General features: G+C 48.8%; 2 protein-coding genes across 2 annotated transcripts; both read right to left on the bottom strand.

The window, feature by feature from the left end:
- Window positions 1–3,991: 3,991 nt before the first annotated feature.
- Window positions 3,992–4,971, bottom strand: HO133_009013 (uncharacterized protein; the record flags this gene model as incomplete). The annotated part of the gene is made up of 4 exons (XM_037299874.1): window positions 3,992–4,367; window positions 4,433–4,543; window positions 4,595–4,762; window positions 4,823–4,971. 4 exons carry the CDS (start codon window positions 4,969–4,971, stop codon window positions 3,992–3,994), a joined length of 804 nt encoding a protein of 267 aa, XP_037154700.1.
- A 2,607-nt stretch (window positions 4,972–7,578) lies between these two features.
- Window positions 7,579–7,955, bottom strand: HO133_009012 (uncharacterized protein; the record flags this gene model as incomplete). Its single annotated transcript, XM_037299873.1, has 2 exons — window positions 7,579–7,780; window positions 7,843–7,955. 2 exons carry the CDS (start codon window positions 7,953–7,955, stop codon window positions 7,579–7,581), a joined length of 315 nt encoding a protein of 104 aa, XP_037154699.1.
- Window positions 7,956–16,854: the final 8,899 nt, after the last annotated feature.

Raw genomic sequence — 16,854 nt, 5'->3', positions numbered from 1 at the left:
GAAATACAAGGTGCATCATATTCTCTTCAAGGCGAGAAGAATGACAAAGATGTGGAAAAGGGTTCGAGAGTAAGGCTGCGGGTTGTTAGCCGACCTCATGGAGTTTTTTTCCTCCTTTACGGTTCTAGGAATCCTTCAGGATCCTGGCTTACCGAAGGACGTGTTTCAGCAAGCGTCAGGCCCACTGAGTGAACATAGAATTACGGGTTGTCCGCATCGATCAGTAAGTATCAGTAAGTATCAGTAGATACATCATGGAGGTACAGGCTCAACCGAGTCTATACCCGAGGTCTTATATGTATCCCAAGTGGATGCAAGACGGAAGGAAGCGGGCTCGTGTCCCAAATTCAAGGCACACACTGACAAAAGGCATCAACTCCTAGGTTACCTACCAGCCAAAACGTAAGCTCCAAACGTCATTGCAACCATGATCGTTCTTCTGCTATCCATTTGGATCATCGCATTCCGCTATTCTAAGACAAAATCACCGTACTCAGGAGACTGCGACCGGAAATGAAAGGGCAAATGCGCTGTCTTAGGACGCAGACACGTGTCATATCCTATGGCACAGTGCATGCGTAGGACTTCTTGTGATTTCGCCGTCAAATGCATGCGCAAGGTGAAACGATGCAGGATGACTGACTGATATCTCCGCCGCCTTACGTAAGCGTTCTCGAGCACAACCACACTCGAGTGCCGACCAATCACATAGTCTTCATTGTGAATCGCACGTGACCTTGAATGCGGCTGAGTATGGCTGTGCTATATTGAAGATCAAGGGTGACGAGGCTTTAATATAGGGATGTCGCTTAAAATATTCAAGGTTCTGATATTGGAGTTCATGGAAATTGCTCGCGCGTCCATTGGCGCGATTCTTCCATCGTGGGGCTCAGCTTTGCAAGGCTATGCAATGCAGTCAGATGCTTATATGGTACTAATACATCCCTTGGCACTTAATCCGGAACGCTCTCTCTCTGCAGTATTCTGATGCGTGTACTCCTTTTACCCAGTCTGTGCCATCCTGTTATGATCATGGCCTGTGAACTCTCTGTAGCCATCTGATCACGCGTAAATCAATCTAAGGCCCAGGTATAAGGCGAGATGACGGCAGAAAAAACGAACAGAAGAAAGAAAGCTTATCTCGTCGAGAACTTGATTAAGATGCATCGACTCTTCCTGGTCCACAAAGAGGACGGTGAGTATACAGAAACATGCCAGTCACGGACCCTATCCTCGAAGAGCGATTGCTCTCCTATTTGACCAGCTTCCGCTTTCGAAGACCCGCGGAGAGTGCATCAACATTTGAGTGGAATGCAGCTGAAGCGACGATAACTTCGTGTGTAAGAAGTAGGTACTTCAAACCCCGCGCCACGCCTCTCCAGTTTCCTTCGTCTTCACTTGATATAGATATCGTCGTCTAAGCAAGGACTGTGGCGTTCCTCAAGGACGCCCGCGGAACAGTGGCACCAGAAGACATCTATTGTCGGGGCGTTCTCGGGCTACATCCTCGTGGATGGTCTTTGTACTGGCACAACTTCGTGACTTGAGCTAAATGGTTGAAAAATTGTAAGGCTTCTCTTCGAACAAACATAAGCTCTTATTGATAAGTCTAGGACTCATCTAGGGTTAAGAGAACTTACTTATTCGAGGCTTTCATCCCTCATCGTCTTTTACTTAGCGCTTACCTTTCACGAACAGAGATCACTTGATCTAGGGTTCGAACCATTGGAAAAACGCCTTGATGATCGTTGAAGCCCATGCCAGTTTGCCACGATGAGGGGTAGCATAACACAGTGCTGCAGCATTTCCAACAATCTTCCTCTTTACCGGAAATCTTCTTTGCAAGGAGTATGTAAGCACTGTTAACCACTAGGCCATAGACCCATAAAAATGCGTGGTTATCGCGCTTCATGCACGAGTACACCCTTTGAACCCTATAAGCTTAGGTCAGGCCAGGCCTGACAGAGTATCTGTGCTGATTGAAAATTACAGTCCCATTTTGGGTAGGTGCTACAGTTGCTCTTTTCGGTAGGGATCACGTGTTCTTTTTGGGTAGGTGCTATGATTACCTTTTTAGGTGAAGCGCCGAGAAAACTCCCATACCTATGGCATAGACCTGGAGTGAGATGGTAGCTAGCTATATACAGGTGTGGGTGGGATAAAAGTATGCAATGGCTCTGAAAGAGACGAAATCGAACGAAGAGCAATTGACAGGTGTAAAATAGGTGGATATGTAGCTCGTGGTGAACAGGTGTCTCCTACCCCTGACAGGATACCTGAAACAGCGGCTGTATCGTGAAACCCACTAACCCTTTTTGGGCAGGTGCTACAATGTCCTTTTTGGGTAGGTGCTACAATGTCCCTTTTGGGTAGGTGCTACAATGTCCCTTTTGGGTAGGTGCTACAATGTCCCTTTTGGGTAGGTGCTACAATGTCCCTTTTGGGTAGGTGCTACAATGTCCCTTTTGGGTAGGTGCTACAATGTCCCTTTTGGGTAGGTGCTACAATGTCTCTTTTGGGGGGGTGCTACAATGTCCCTTTTGGGTAGGTGCGATGATATCTTGCTTGGGTGACTGACACAGTTGCTCCTTTAGATCGAGATCTACTCACAGCGATCTTTGCAGTGATGAGTGATATTGAGTCGTCCGTACCTAGTAAAGACGCGAACTTTGCTTTCAAACCTGTGACAGCTATGGCGAGGTGCCTTTGGACGAGTCTTTGTCTATTCTGGGAAAAGATGGCTCTCCCCTGACTCTTTTTATGCTCATGGCATCGCGCTCCGGCGACGAGAGAAAAGTCGCAGAAACAGTCAACCTGGAACCTGTACCAATTCCACCCCTAGGTAGAAGTTTAGTGACTAGTTCAGATATATTGACGGCCCGTAGGCGCTTCCAGGCTTCAAGCGCTGGTCGAATTGCGCCGTTAGAGACGCTTCTGTTGCTCAAGCGTCCGACACGCGTTAGAGTCGTTTACTAGTCGTAGATCTTTGAATTATTAATGACATGCACTGTCAACGAAAGAGGCGAGGATAGATAGCAAATGTGAGATGGCGCAAAGACTGATGAGAGCAGTCGCGCGATGCGAGACGAAATGTTAACTTGTTCTAGTTGATCTTGTGGCGGATGATGAGCGACGGGTTAGATGGACGAGACGGCGATCAGACGCTGTTCATCGGCATATGAGAAGCCGGATATACCTGGCCCCGGACTCACGAACGGTCGCAAATCAAATTTTTTTCTCCAAAACGACACTCTGAAGCGGCCATCCTCATCTCCATCTTCAGTTGAGTCTATCCGACTCACCATGGAGCTCATCTCCATTTGTGCCTCAGCTATCTTTCTCGGCATCACGCTCCCCGTGCCCGTATCCAAGGCAAACGAAGATCCCACTACCCAGAATCTCGCCGCCCATCGCTAAATAGGGTCGTATTATAATCTCGGTAGCCATAAGAATAAGGCCGATGCGGTAGTAGCTAATAGTCTTGAGGACACGACTCCTGCCTCTCGTGAATGAACACCGACATATTACAGTGGCCAGCAGAATGCTAAAGCCGCTGCGGTAGCAGCCATTAGTCCTGAAAACACCACACCGGCATTGAGCAGTACTTCTGAAGATACGGCGGACACAGCACGGGACATGTGGTCTGACAAAGGCTTTGGAGGACCTCACATTAGCGGAGAACGAATGTGTGGACGGCATGGTAGCGTCCTTTGGTTTGGAGTTGTCATTGCGAGACTGTGCAGTTTCGAAGCGCACAAGATGCTATGGTAGCTAAACGTCGCGCTTGGAAAGTAGTCGAAAAGTCATCTATCAATAGGCTCTAAGATCGGTCTTGGAGATCCAGACTTTTTGGAGCAGCTGAAACTTTTATCAAATAGATCTGTAGTATTTGGTGGACCTGTCCCCCCACAAATATGTTCTAAGAACTTCCTTGGTTGGAGCAGAAGCCCCTTTGAAAGCGGTGAGTATAGACTCGACTCGAGATATTTTCCTAGCCTCGCTTGCGAGATGGAGAGCGTGACTTGCTCGGCCTGCCAAGTCCAGGTGTAAAGTAGTCGGCTGGGGAACGCGGAGTCTCCCACCGCAGTGTAGGGTATGAAGTTCCTTGGAAGGCCGCATATTCGGAGACTGGTCTTGCGGCAAGGTTATTGGCGGCTTGACAGATGAGAGTCTCGTCGCCATTTTGAGGGTCGATATCGTTCTCTAGGGTGCTTGGGGGGTTCGTGACGTTTGACGACAACAGTTGATGCTTTGGTGGTAGTGGTTGGCCATTGATATGGAATCCGTCCGGAAACTTCTGATAGAGGTGAGACTGACCCGTAGTTGGTGAGGACGAGGCATCGAAAGGTGTCCCAAAGTCATGGTCACTGAGATGGGAACTTGTAAGAAACTGTTCCAGTGTGTTATGATACAAGAGAAATGGAGTACTGACGGAAAGAGTGTGTTGAGATCTTCAAGTTCCACGCCTTGGGCCAAGCGCTGTTCAAGGCCACGACCCTCTCCTGCAGAAACTCGCCCATCGAGTCCTTGTTGCTGGACCAGCCTAAAAAACCTTAGTCGCACCTGATAGCAATCGTAGGTATAGAAGACATACGCCTGTACTCCACCAACTTGTGCCGGGCGAGTCCCTAAGAAATCATGTCTAGCAGAGTCTTCCAAGAACGATGTTATGGGTATAGAAGCATCGTTTTGCGAGTTCTGAGGCACCTTGACTGGACACTCTCCTGCCCACTGGGCATGCTGAGCTTCCCATGGACCGATCCTATATCATGAGCCAGAATGTCAGCTGAATTTTCTTTTGGCCACTGAGTTGCAGACTCACGTGGCTCTGAGATGTTGACCTGTAGATGCCCTAAGCTCACTTGATAATCTGTCGAAGAATTTTCTCACTTGGCCGACTATGTGCTCCAGTGTCTGGGGAGAGCACGACATCTCCGGTAGCTCTACCATGACCACGAATCGAGAGTTCATCTTTCTGGGACTTGATGTTGTATCTTCTCCTCGTTGGATCCTGGTGAATGAAATGTAGGCACCGAAGGCTGCCAAATACAAATTGCAAGATCCAGCTCTTATAACAAAGGCGCTCTCGTCTGCAGAGAAGATGACAAACTCACATTTCAGGGGAGACGCGACACTGTGCTGGCTTTGTCAATGGTCAAAGAGTCTCGTCAAAGCCCACAGTGCGGTCCTGCGATGTTGGGCGAATTTAAAATTTAGTAACCCAGATCGGGAAACATGTGCATTAGCGAGCTTGGAAAGACCTCTGTGTCAAAATAAGGTTCCCAGCCTCCTCCCAGCCGCCTGTTGGAATAACCACCTAATTTATATGGACTACAAATACTGGCCTAGAAGAGTCCTGAGATAAAAAATTCATGCAAACTACACACTACTTATTCTACCATACCTGATATTCTAACATCTGTGCCCAGAGCATCTAATCTGATGCTCTTGTTGGCGGCCAGTAGTTGACGTCTTCCACGCTCAAAGACGTGGGTACGGGGAAGGAGAATTCGATTTCGGGGTTTCTGCTACATCAATGATCAGTCCCCACTAAGACGGGGCTGTGGGCAGCATACCGCACAGACCTCAGCCTCGGATTTCATTTCCGGAGCAAGCTTGCCATGATCCTAGGCAACAAGGAGTCTTTAATGATCAGGTCAGCCGTACAGTGGTACACGACGCCAAATGCGACTAAAGTCTGTGAATCTGTTATCGGGCAAATTACAACTTCATACCCCAAACTATACCCCATCTTACATTTCCTTAACCCCACGGTAAAGAAGTTGCTGTTAATAAGGGTATGATTTTGTAAGAATCCCATAGTGGCCTAAAATTGCTATCTAAGGGCGTACTTTCGAAGTTTAACTGGATGCGAGTTAAGGACCCCTTATTAACGTCAGCGTAATCTCGACTCTAGAATCGTGATATTTTTCTCGTTGTGGGCGTCAGCGTTGAATAGGAGCGGGGTTTTAGGGTCGGGTTTCGGGGCGGGCTGGGGTAAGGCGAGTAACCCGCCTCAAGCCGGTAACTCGACGATTTAATCTCTCAGTCTGCCTGCACTCTACCCTACTATATAATAGGGTTCTTATATAGAGACATCGGGACAGCTACATCTATAGATTGATGGCATTTTACATTTTCATGACCTAAGGAATGATAACTCGTCACAGTGGAACTGGGTCACCTGGTATGCCTCTGTTTCAGGGCCTTATCGATACCCCTGCAAGGGTTTCCAAGCTGTTTCTGACAAGCTTGATATTGCAGAAGAGAGTCCAAAATGACAGCATACAGGCATCAGTCCATGATGCTAGAGCTAAGGGTTAGAAACAGCATTTTCGAAGGCTTATCGCTGACTGCCATGTCATATTGCTCTAATGCTAAGCCCTGCGGTGTGCCGATAGTGAGATTTACCAGGTTGGTATCTTACGTGGAAGCGGCAGGACAATGTTATACCCGCTTCCCCGATTCGAAAAAGCCACCGAGCGGCACGAAGACGCCGCCTCGGCTGGCCTAAGGAGGCAGAGGAATGGCATGATTTTGGATCAGAATTTGCCGCTTCAACTGAAGTTCAACTGAAGTTCCACTTTTATTCGATACGAGAGGTCCGGAGTCCAGGCAGCCAACTGCAGCAAGTGTTTCCAACTGACCGAAGTTAGTCAGGGATGAATGAATGGGTTATACACACAATTCAGGACACTAGGTCGCAACGTTGATCGGAAATTGACCATGCAGCTGTTGGGGCTGGGCCTCAACACCCATTCTCACTAGGGGATGGCCCCCAAGACAGGGGAAACAGGTATCGTTGTCAAGGCACCCCTGTACGAGCGGGGTAATTGTGGACTGTATCTTCTGAGAAACACTTACTGTTAAAGACCCGATCCCATAAGGATGCACCATCCTTCTAAAAACAGGGTCTTGATTGGACGTCATTATAATGTTATCTCATGAAAATACCGATCTTGTAAGGTCGCACCGTCCCTATAGATACAAGGTCTTGATTGGTTGAAGTCGTGTGGGAAGAGCCGGCTCTTCTTCGGAACAAAGGAACGCGATCAGACTTTGGCCACACTTGAGTCGATATAACAGCTTCATGGACCGGCAATATCGTATGCATGGGCCGTCGAACATTGATATGTGTTGCCTCTCCTAGTCTGCTTGTAAGTATCGAGACGATGGAAGATTATATGGAATGTCTGGGAAGAAAGGCAACGTATTGATCAAAGAATGTTCAACGCCCGCGTAGCTCTCCCACATCCTGCTCGGGCTTTCAGACCTAGAGATCTGCCAGCAAAGGAAAGATCATCGTGCCAGGACATGACGTGAAGCAGCAAAACTACTTGGCGGCTATCGTGACTTTCGAATCGAATGTAGTCTTGTTACTTCCAACCCCGCGCAAGATCGTCCCATTCTCGGCTACCCTCCGATCAACTTCTTTTCGGGCAGGTCTCTTTGTCGACAGCCTCACAGAATCCGTAGAGATGTCTGATATTCTTCGTGTTAGACATAGCTGCCCAGATAATTGAAGGGATGTCCACGTGCGTTTGGCAATTGATGAGAGTGTTCCACTCACATTTGGGTTCAAGAAGACTCCAATGTGTCCTCCAGCGTCTCGGTGGCATTGCAGGTCTTTGCTTCGGTGTTTTCAGGATCTTTGTATCTGTCCTTCTGTTGGTGGATCTTGCAATACAGCGGTCCGGGTTCATCCAGGTACCGCTCCATAGGTGGAGAAAGACGACAGTCCTTCCAAAGGCACTTGTTGGGCGAGGCCTCAGTCGCGTTTCTGTCATGTCTCGTCAGCCATCCTCCCATCTCACAGTATATATCAAATTGCAGCCTCCATACCCGGATCTCTGCCCTTCGATGGCATGTTCGAACTCTTTAGCACCAACGTGACCGTCCTGAGGTTGGCTTCGAGACTCGTGTTTGATTCTGTGTTTCTTTTCTGAGGCAGACATGATGTGTCTAGAGGTTGCTGAAGTTGTGCGTAGTCGTTGGGCGTTTAGGAGTGAGGAGAAGAGATCCTGAGCAGGCGCAGCGGTGGGTCATATCACCCTAGCTCAGAGGTTTTTTGGCTTGGCTGGGTTTTTGTATGGGCCTATTCTGGAAAGGGACTCATGATAGGACAGTATTGAGCCTCATGGCCGCTTCATCAGCGCCATCATACCGCTCCGCATATGCAGTTCGATGCGTTTTATGATAAAGTAGGGTGTGAATCCCTGCTGTTTTCATGTGCCTGGAAGTGAGGCAGACTTGCAGTGACTGAGGGTTCCGTTGGAGTCTTTAGATGGCGATTCTTGGACAACTTGAATGTTATTGGTCCTAATATCGGCATTAGGCCATGTCCACCCTCTTCCCGTGCCAAGCAGCAACCAATATCGTACCTTGTCCATGTCAGGATCCGTTACAAGGATTGGTGAAGATTGAACTAACCGGGCATTCAACTAGACGTTTGACGGGCGCTTTGCATCGCCAGATATGCTCGTCTTGATGTTGAGCATGCTCTAACCAAATGGTCTTCCTGAGCGTGATTTGTGAATCAGTAGCGTGGTATCAATTGAAGATGCTTGGTATGGATTGTTCATGCTTGAATCATGGGTGCTTGTGGGGATTTGCGTAAGGTTGGCGGGACTGTCAGCTGATCTCTGGAAACCAATAAAAAGGCTAATCACGCATACCGAGTGGGTATGCAATGGATCTTAGGGGTCGATGCATCGTGTGAATCATATGTATCCTTCCTCGGGAGATAATAAGCAAAGAGTGGAGTGGAATATGTTATTGTCAGCCTAGGGAGGCTTCTGCAGCCCGCGACGGGAAACGAAATTGCAGGTTGACTAACATGTGCAATACAGTAAGGCACTCGAATCATGTCAACTTCAAATGAGGCGGCTCAGTACCCCTGTCGCAGCTGTCGCCTTCAGAAGGAGTGTATAGGTCAACAAATCTTCGGGTCAAAGCGAACGAAGATCCTCCAGTTCCACCTAATGAGTTAGTTCCACAAGGAAACAGACGTAGACGTCAATGTTACCCCGACTGAAAATGTTAGCTATTATTCAGGGCGTCATACGGAAGACGGTCACTGCACAAGTCCGTCTCCTCGGCGTGTCTCGCCCAAGATGGGTCGACTTCTCCTTTCCCCATGCCAGACAGTACCTTGCATTCACTTCATCACTTTTCAACTAGCTCAGTGATCTCCATGCTTGCGCACGAATGATCGACCAACGGCTTTTACGAAACCTGTCACACTCGGTGTATTGGGAAGTTCCGGGCTTTCTTCAATGCAAATTGGCAAAAGTAAAACAGTCCGACTTGAAAGCTTTCAAAGCCCTGATTGGGGGAGCATTGGACCTCGTGCCTGCTACGTTCCGAAGAATTAGGGGGTGCCTATCTGTTCGGTCTCCACGCTAGAAAACGGAAAATTGTGTTGAGCGCTGTCTGAGGACTTCCCTTGTACCTAACCTTAGCACCGAGAGAGACATAAAGAGGTGAGTGTATGTGCTTACAAGCATTGCTAGTCTCTAAAATCCCTCATTCTTCTGTACATTGTTGTCAAGTATTTTGTTCTTGACCGCACTGCTCGCCTTAGCTTGCAAGCTTCTAGGTTCGATCAGAGGACTCAAGTCTCATGATGCATGTCAGTTTCCAATTAAAGCCATGTGTGTTGGATAATCGTTCAATTGGGCTCCTGAGAATGCTCTAATTTCCACCTAGCAGTGCGGCCGAGACACGGAAGAGGATCCATGCAACTGCCGCTCTGTAATTTATCATTTCTTAGGGGTTAAAATGCGCTGACTGCAGGAAGAAGATTTGTCGGGACAATTTCTTATGTCCCTTTCTGTACGTTGACACGGGTCGTATCTCTACCCCAAGCGCCCCCCTCACCGCTAGATAGCAAAACGGCCCTTCAAATGATAAAAAAATTGCACAAGTCTACTGTTGATTGGTTAAAGACCTCTGGATATCAATCCTGATAGGCACGTGTTACGGAATCTGCGTTGGTGTCGCTCTGGTTCTAAAGTACTGACCCTATCAAATATGTACGTTGGCAGGCAGGGAAATTGGTGGCCTGCTCAGCTCCCGATTCCTTTGGCCTGCAGAAAATGCGCATGGCTTTGCATCCGCCCAAAAACCCAAGAGCTCGGAGGTTCCGAATTGTTCGTTGCGTGTTTTTCACAGTTCAGTGCTATGACAGACCAATTCACTTCCCATGGCACGGGGCTCTCTCATAGTTACTTAGACTACAAACGCAATCTTAGTCAGGAGTGATCATCGATGCTACCGCCATGGGGCCATTAGGCCCCTTCATACACCTACATGCATAATTATGCCGTCGAATTTCCTAACCCATGCGACGATCCATCTCGAGCAGCAATGGCAGAAACCACTGTTAATCTCATGAAACTGTGGCTTCGCAAGTTCATCGCAGCCTTCTCGCGGTCGTCTCGTGGTCAGGGCAGCAAACCGAGAAAGCCCGAGCAGTCCTTTACTCAGAGAGGTCTAAGGCTTATCTCAGCAGAGAATGCGCTGTATTCAGACTGAGATGATTGAGCTCGAGGCTTGCAACATCTTGAAGACAATTCTTACAATGGCACCTTGTCGAAAAGCGCTACATATCCGAATTCAAGAAAGAATGGATCAACTGACGAGAGCCATGTTCCTTTCCGGCTACAACTACGACCTCAAGACCGAGTAAGCTCAACGTCTACCGATTCGTTTGCTGTCGGCTCATTAAAGCTTTGCTACAGAGAATAAATGTAAAAGACAGCCTGGAAGGCGAGCCACATCAGAAATACCGGGGTCTGCCTATACCTGCGGAGATTGCCAACATGCTTGTTTGGATTGAGTGGGATCAGGATATAGCAAATTGAAGAAACACGAAATCGAATGAGAGCCATCGATACGACAGGTTTCTCACTCCTCGCTAGAAAGACTGAGCTTTTTGGCTTGGATGTCTCGCTGGTGCAAGCAGAGGAGCATCATAGACCTCATCAGAACATCAGTCGCTGGAACGGACAATTTTCGGAGCCTCAGGGTTAGTGATTTCTTGGGTCCCTCACTAAAGCATGTCTAGGATCGAAGACAGTGACGCTCTCGAGTCCCACACCTCTCTGCCAAGCACACACAGATCTCCGTACCCATCCGACACTACCAAATATTCTTGGGTCACGCTTCTCTCATCCATTACAAGAATCGCACCCTGGCCGCAACGGTACTCTATTACCTCTGCGGCTGTACTTTCTCCCCTGTGGCCCCAATCTGATCAGACCCGCAACACCCTACAAGACTACATATCCGGACTAAATGCGTAACACGAGGGCTATCAAACAGCAAAATCTGCTCCTACCACCACCCTACCTCTCACGAACTCAGTTCATGGAAACGATCACGACCATTCGTCCTACATGAGACACATGGAGTTGTCCCACATACGTCTCGAGAGCTGGCTTTAAGAAGCTTCTGCTTCGATCTTGCAAGATCATATACATTACGGTCAAAGTACATATCGAAAGGCTATGCTTAGCAGCCTTCGAGTTCTGGCCTTCAGGATCAGCACCCTTCTACAGGTTTTTGCAGCGGGGCAATCTCTGGGACTTCAAGTACCGTCACGGATTGCAAACCAATGGGATGGCTCTCAGTACGACTCGGCGTCACGGTACGGTGCAAATGGTTTATGAGCGGTACGAAGAGTGCATACGCTGGGTTGTGTAAGGGCAATGAAAATTCATTACTCCACTCAGCTCGCTTCGAGCGGAATTGCAGGGGCTACTGCGACGGAGGTCCTAGACTGTTCATGGCTTTCTGAAGCTAGGTATTTAGTGGAAGGCCATCTTGTTCCAGAACAAGCATCCTAAAATATCTCGTAGTATTTCTCACCCAAAATATCTCTTGTGCACTGAATACTAGCATATTTTGTTTGCACTGTTAAACGACAGCCGGTAAAGGGTTGTCGGACAAATTCCATGTTAATGATTCTGATGTTTTCCACCCACAACATTTAGCCAGGCCAGGACGTGCGTTGAGCGGTATGTGCAAAGGCTGATCGCCACGGAGGGGGGTAGAAAGGTGGAGATGGACATGGAGTCCCAACCGGCAGCTGCGGAGACTCATAGGCAATCAGAAAGGGCGTTGGAATGATGGAACTCCCCGAATTCGATATTGATCTGTACTTCCTGCGATAATATGAGGATGAAAGGGCGAACATCCATAACGGCTTCACTAGGAGACGTAGAGCCGCGGGTGTGATAGGTGCGGGAGCGCAGGTTTTTCGGACCACTGAATCCTTGCAAGGTCACATATGCTTATCCTCGGGAGTTTCAGAAGGTACCCCCTTCTGCCTTTCTTTTGGAATCATCCTTAACAGAGAGAGGTATGCGGACGAGGGGCTTGCGACCGTGCGACGCGGTCCCGGAAGGGGAGTGGAGGTTCGAGGAAAGGGCGGGAAAACAAGTGGGCGATACTGTCGCACACAATAGTCAGCAATATGATTCATTGAGAAAGGTATCATCCAAAGGACGTTTGCTCGTGTGCACAACCCTGAAAATCCGCTTGCTCTTGTTGTCGCCATCATCCTTCTGGCTATACAAAATCATAGTCTCGGTGTTGGTATCCCCAATCCAGATTGGCCTTTTCTTTGGCTTTGGTGTAGAGGTGGGAGTCACCGTCAAAGACGTAAGAGATACCTGGGGGGGGGGGGAAGGGCCGGGAGCGACAGGAACGCGTGGTACATCCTTTTAAGGCGTTGAGAGGCAAGAGAAGAAGGGAGAAGACAGAGCCAAATGACCACCGAACACTTACCATGTTTATTAATGGCTTTCTATACTCGAAAACACGGAAGCAGAGCGGCCAGAGTCAGTCTGCGGCCGAGGTGGAACTGGGCTGACACCTTTGAGGTGTGGACCGCAGTCTATGACGAAGACTTCTAAGGTCCGCTGGATCGGTACTGGAAGCAGAAGCACCAGGAGGGCGTATTTCTACGCCTGCTTTGGAGAGGAATGGGATCAGGAGATGCCACGAGCAGCTCAAAACAAGGCTTAAGCATAACGACGCGTACAAAGATAAGAGACCGCATAGTGAGGATAAGATGACTGATGAAGGACAAGGCTGCGAGCAACGAAGGTTGCGACGACTGTCTCCACGAGGTTGGCAAGACCTACGCTGCGCGGGAGAATGCTCTTCGCATGTCTTAGTCTCGCAACTTCGAGAGGTAAAAGAAATCTAGACAACGCAGAGATTTTCGCTGGGGATTGTGGGAAGGTGGTGTGGTGGTATTGTGGTGTTTCACGTTTCAGCTCCTCGGCTCCTAATCGTATCTATTGGTCCTAACGAACACTGGCGATGTCCCACCGCTTGGTCAAGTCTAGATCCACAAACTCTCTCTTCATGAATCATTTCGCAGGATCGTGCTGCCTGGCAAAGCTGAGCTGCAGCGCAAAGTGGCATCGACGTCTTGTGGTCTGGCGGCTCATTTTTCGATCTTTGGGCCGCATGCCGCATGCGAGGCCCACATTACTGCGCCGCAAAACGAAAGGTGATTGGCCTGGCCGCATTGCGTCAATAGTGCATTGCGTCAGTAATTCGACAGGATCGTTTTAAAACCTGTTTGTGACAAGGCTGCAAGTTCTGAGAATCGCGTTGAGCCTCGTCTCTAAAAAAGAAATAAAAACACAAAAACGATCGGAGGTGAGCAAGCTGTAGAAGGTCAGAACTATAATGAGCATGAGCCAGGTGTTTATGAAGACTTAGATAGGGAAAATGGAGTTACTGTGATAGAGTGGCATTGACGGAGCATGATCTCAGTGCCATTCGTGACTTGTCATACGGCTCCTCGGAGCTGTCTTCGGACCCCTCGTTTGATCAATTTCACGAAAACAGATAAGAACAACCCGGAAATTGGGCCCTGGATACGACGCAGGTACTCATAGTAGGAGGTGTGAACTGTCACTAGCCAGGATACAAAAAGGAAACGATGGGAGCGGGTCTATAGCCGCGAGTCAATATGCATACTCTCTTTTTCATCACACCACTATTCCAAATAGGATACTCCGCCCCTATCTTCAGTTACACCAAATACAACGCACCTCCGAGTTGGCCTACATGATTGGCCCAAACCTCGGCTGGCACGCTTCCTTCCACTACGAGGGAAAACCTCTCCCAAAGGCTCAACAGTCCGGGACTGGTTCCGGCGCTCTGGGGTTTGCATGTCAGGGGGAAGAATTTGATCTTCCTCACATCATGAAAGAACAATACCATATCATTTTCTGACGCAACATACTTCCTTTTCGATTCTTAAGATGCGTTGACCTGTGGGCAAAGCTGCAGGACAATGCACCTAACTCTTGGAAGGATTCACTAGGAAAAGACAACGCGGTCGCCTTCACATTGCTCCAGGGGCAGAAAGACAGCCCCAATCAAACACAAGATACCTATCATTGAAAATCAACGTTGAAAGAGAGATCGTCACTCCCCTTTCTAGTCATGACTCCTCAAGACCCTGGTCAGAGCGGACATGATAGCGGTGCCGGCTTTCATGCTTCGCGGTTTGATGAGACCACTAGGCTATCTCACCTTATTCACAGCTATGTCAGTTCTCCCCATCTTGTTGCGACGGATGCTCCTGGCTCATTTCTTGTCAGTGTGACAGGCAGTCCCAGGATTCAGGAGCACTATCGTGACACTTCGGCGTCCGTTACGAATGTCATCGCTATCTCAAGCGTAACATGATCAGAGACCGAAGACAGTGTCGGCAGCAGTGGTACCGGTCGTGCTGGGACTGCGCGAGCAGGAAGAGGACAATTTGGTGGGGGCACGCTGAGAATACCGCCGATACATTGGTGAGTGACGATGGGCTTTAGCGGTCAAGTCGTGATGGTGGCTCTATGTGAGTACCGAGTCCTTTTGCTTCCCGTTATCTGTCGTACCCACTGATGAATAATGATAGTCACCACACACTTGGCCACCCGTCTTGGCTTCCTGAAACCCCGGATGAACGACACACAGAACCCTGGGACTGGCAAAAATATGACACAAGTTCTGCCTTGTGGTCCGAAGGTAACTTTTCCACACGTGGTAGCTCGTTGAAAACATTGGGTGGTTGACGCTGCGCTAGGTCGAAGTCTTGGAGCAAAGCATTCTGCCTTCTAGGTATCGAGGCTTGACAGCTCCAATACAGACATTATTTTGGACTTGTCGTATATCGTGCCATGGAACGGTGAAGCACTCGTTGAAGGCCTTGCCTACGCTTGTTTCAATGCGCTGCCAGGAACACAGGCGGCTTCTCTCGATCCGCTTCCTCTCCAATCAAGGTACCGTCTCGGATTTGGCTTCGTGCCTCTGGAGTGGGTAAACGCGAGAAGACCATGCCCATAGCGCCAACAGAGATCGATTATGGTCTGTCGATTCCCCCGATTGCACATGCTAGGTAGAACTAAAGCAATTTCCGATCCTCCGCGGTGATCTTTCAAACTCGAATTGGAAATTTAGTCGCTAACGGGGAATTCGGGCGTAGAATCGTGTGAATGGCTGTCAATCATCTCAAGAGAGAAGGCGGACCGAGGAAGACAGCTTTTTTGCTCCCGCAACCGCCGATTCCAGTCTCCGATTCGGAAAGTCGCAACTCATCTCTCGCCAACACCGGAATCAGAAGAATGGCGACATTGAACACCTTCTGCGAAATGCTCACGTGGCGGTGTTGATGCATACTATCGCAAGTAAACATAGCCTGTCAGCTTCTCTCCCTGCGAACTGTTACCCAGGACAGTAAGATAATCTGTGTAGCCGCTTTGGTGACGTTCGCGTACTAATTTGGAGGAACCGACGGAAAAGGAAGGTGGTGGTAGCATCCTATCCGCGTATGAACAATAACAATGTAGCAGATCTTATTGGCGAGTTACCTTAACTATAACTAAGCAAGGTCGATCTGGCTTAGTGATTAGATACAACAGTGACTCAAAAGAATAAAGCATATATATATACCTAAAGAGTTCTCTCTGTATCAAAAAGAACAAAGTGTATTATGCAAAGCGGGAGGAATTAAATGACAGCAATAACTCAAAGTCGAAGCGCTTCTGGTAGCCCAATAGGAGCCTGCCGTGTAGAGCATTCTTTCTGGTGGTAGGGCCTTCCATACTATTCCTATGCCTAATTCCCTTCGCCATGATAGAGCGCAGCTGAAGAAAACTGCTGGGTAAGCTATCACATGTAGTTACCATCTAGCGAGAGCTGTCGGGGATATCCGACGAAGTAAAAAGGTAGGCGCGGAGCTAATGCTTCATCCAGATGAGCAATTGCACCCTTCAATGGTGGACGAATGGTGGAAGTCGTGTATCCACATACTCATGTTCCAGCCGAGTGCCCAAGAGACGATACATATATGACCGGAGGATAAAACTCGGACCCCAAGCCCCGTCTCTATCCCTGAGGGACTTCGTAAACTATGGGAAGATGGCGGGTATACGAAACGGAGAGACGAATATTGGAAATGTGAAAAATTGAGGGCGAGCCTTCAGCCGCGTGCCATGTGCGGTTGGTGTAACCGCTTCAGGGTCGACTGTGACGCTTCGTCGCTGCCATTCGGCTTTGCTGCGCCAAAGACATAGGGACAGGTATTATGATCATCGCGGAGATTGGTGCTCATTGTAGGATCGAACTTTGTGGGGCAAGAGTAAGTGGGTAATGATGGGTAGAAAATGGGAAAGGCCTAAGATAGCGCGCATTATGGCTGCGTTCACGCTGCGCAATTGCATGGCCCGCAAAGGCTGAGGCGGTGAGGCCGTAGAGCATCTGCCAGGTATAACCCCTTGAGTTTATCCTAGCGCGCAGAAAAGGAAAAGAAGGCTGGTTCAGTTGCGGTGAACGAGG

Source organism: Letharia lupina (assembly GCF_014066315.1).
Source record: "Letharia lupina isolate WasteWater1 chromosome Unknown contig_6, whole genome shotgun sequence".
NCBI classification, from domain to species: domain Eukaryota; kingdom Fungi; phylum Ascomycota; class Lecanoromycetes; order Lecanorales; family Parmeliaceae; genus Letharia; species Letharia lupina.
The sequence above is the reverse complement of the archived record's forward strand: the minus strand, read 5'-3'. Positions and strand labels throughout refer to the sequence as shown.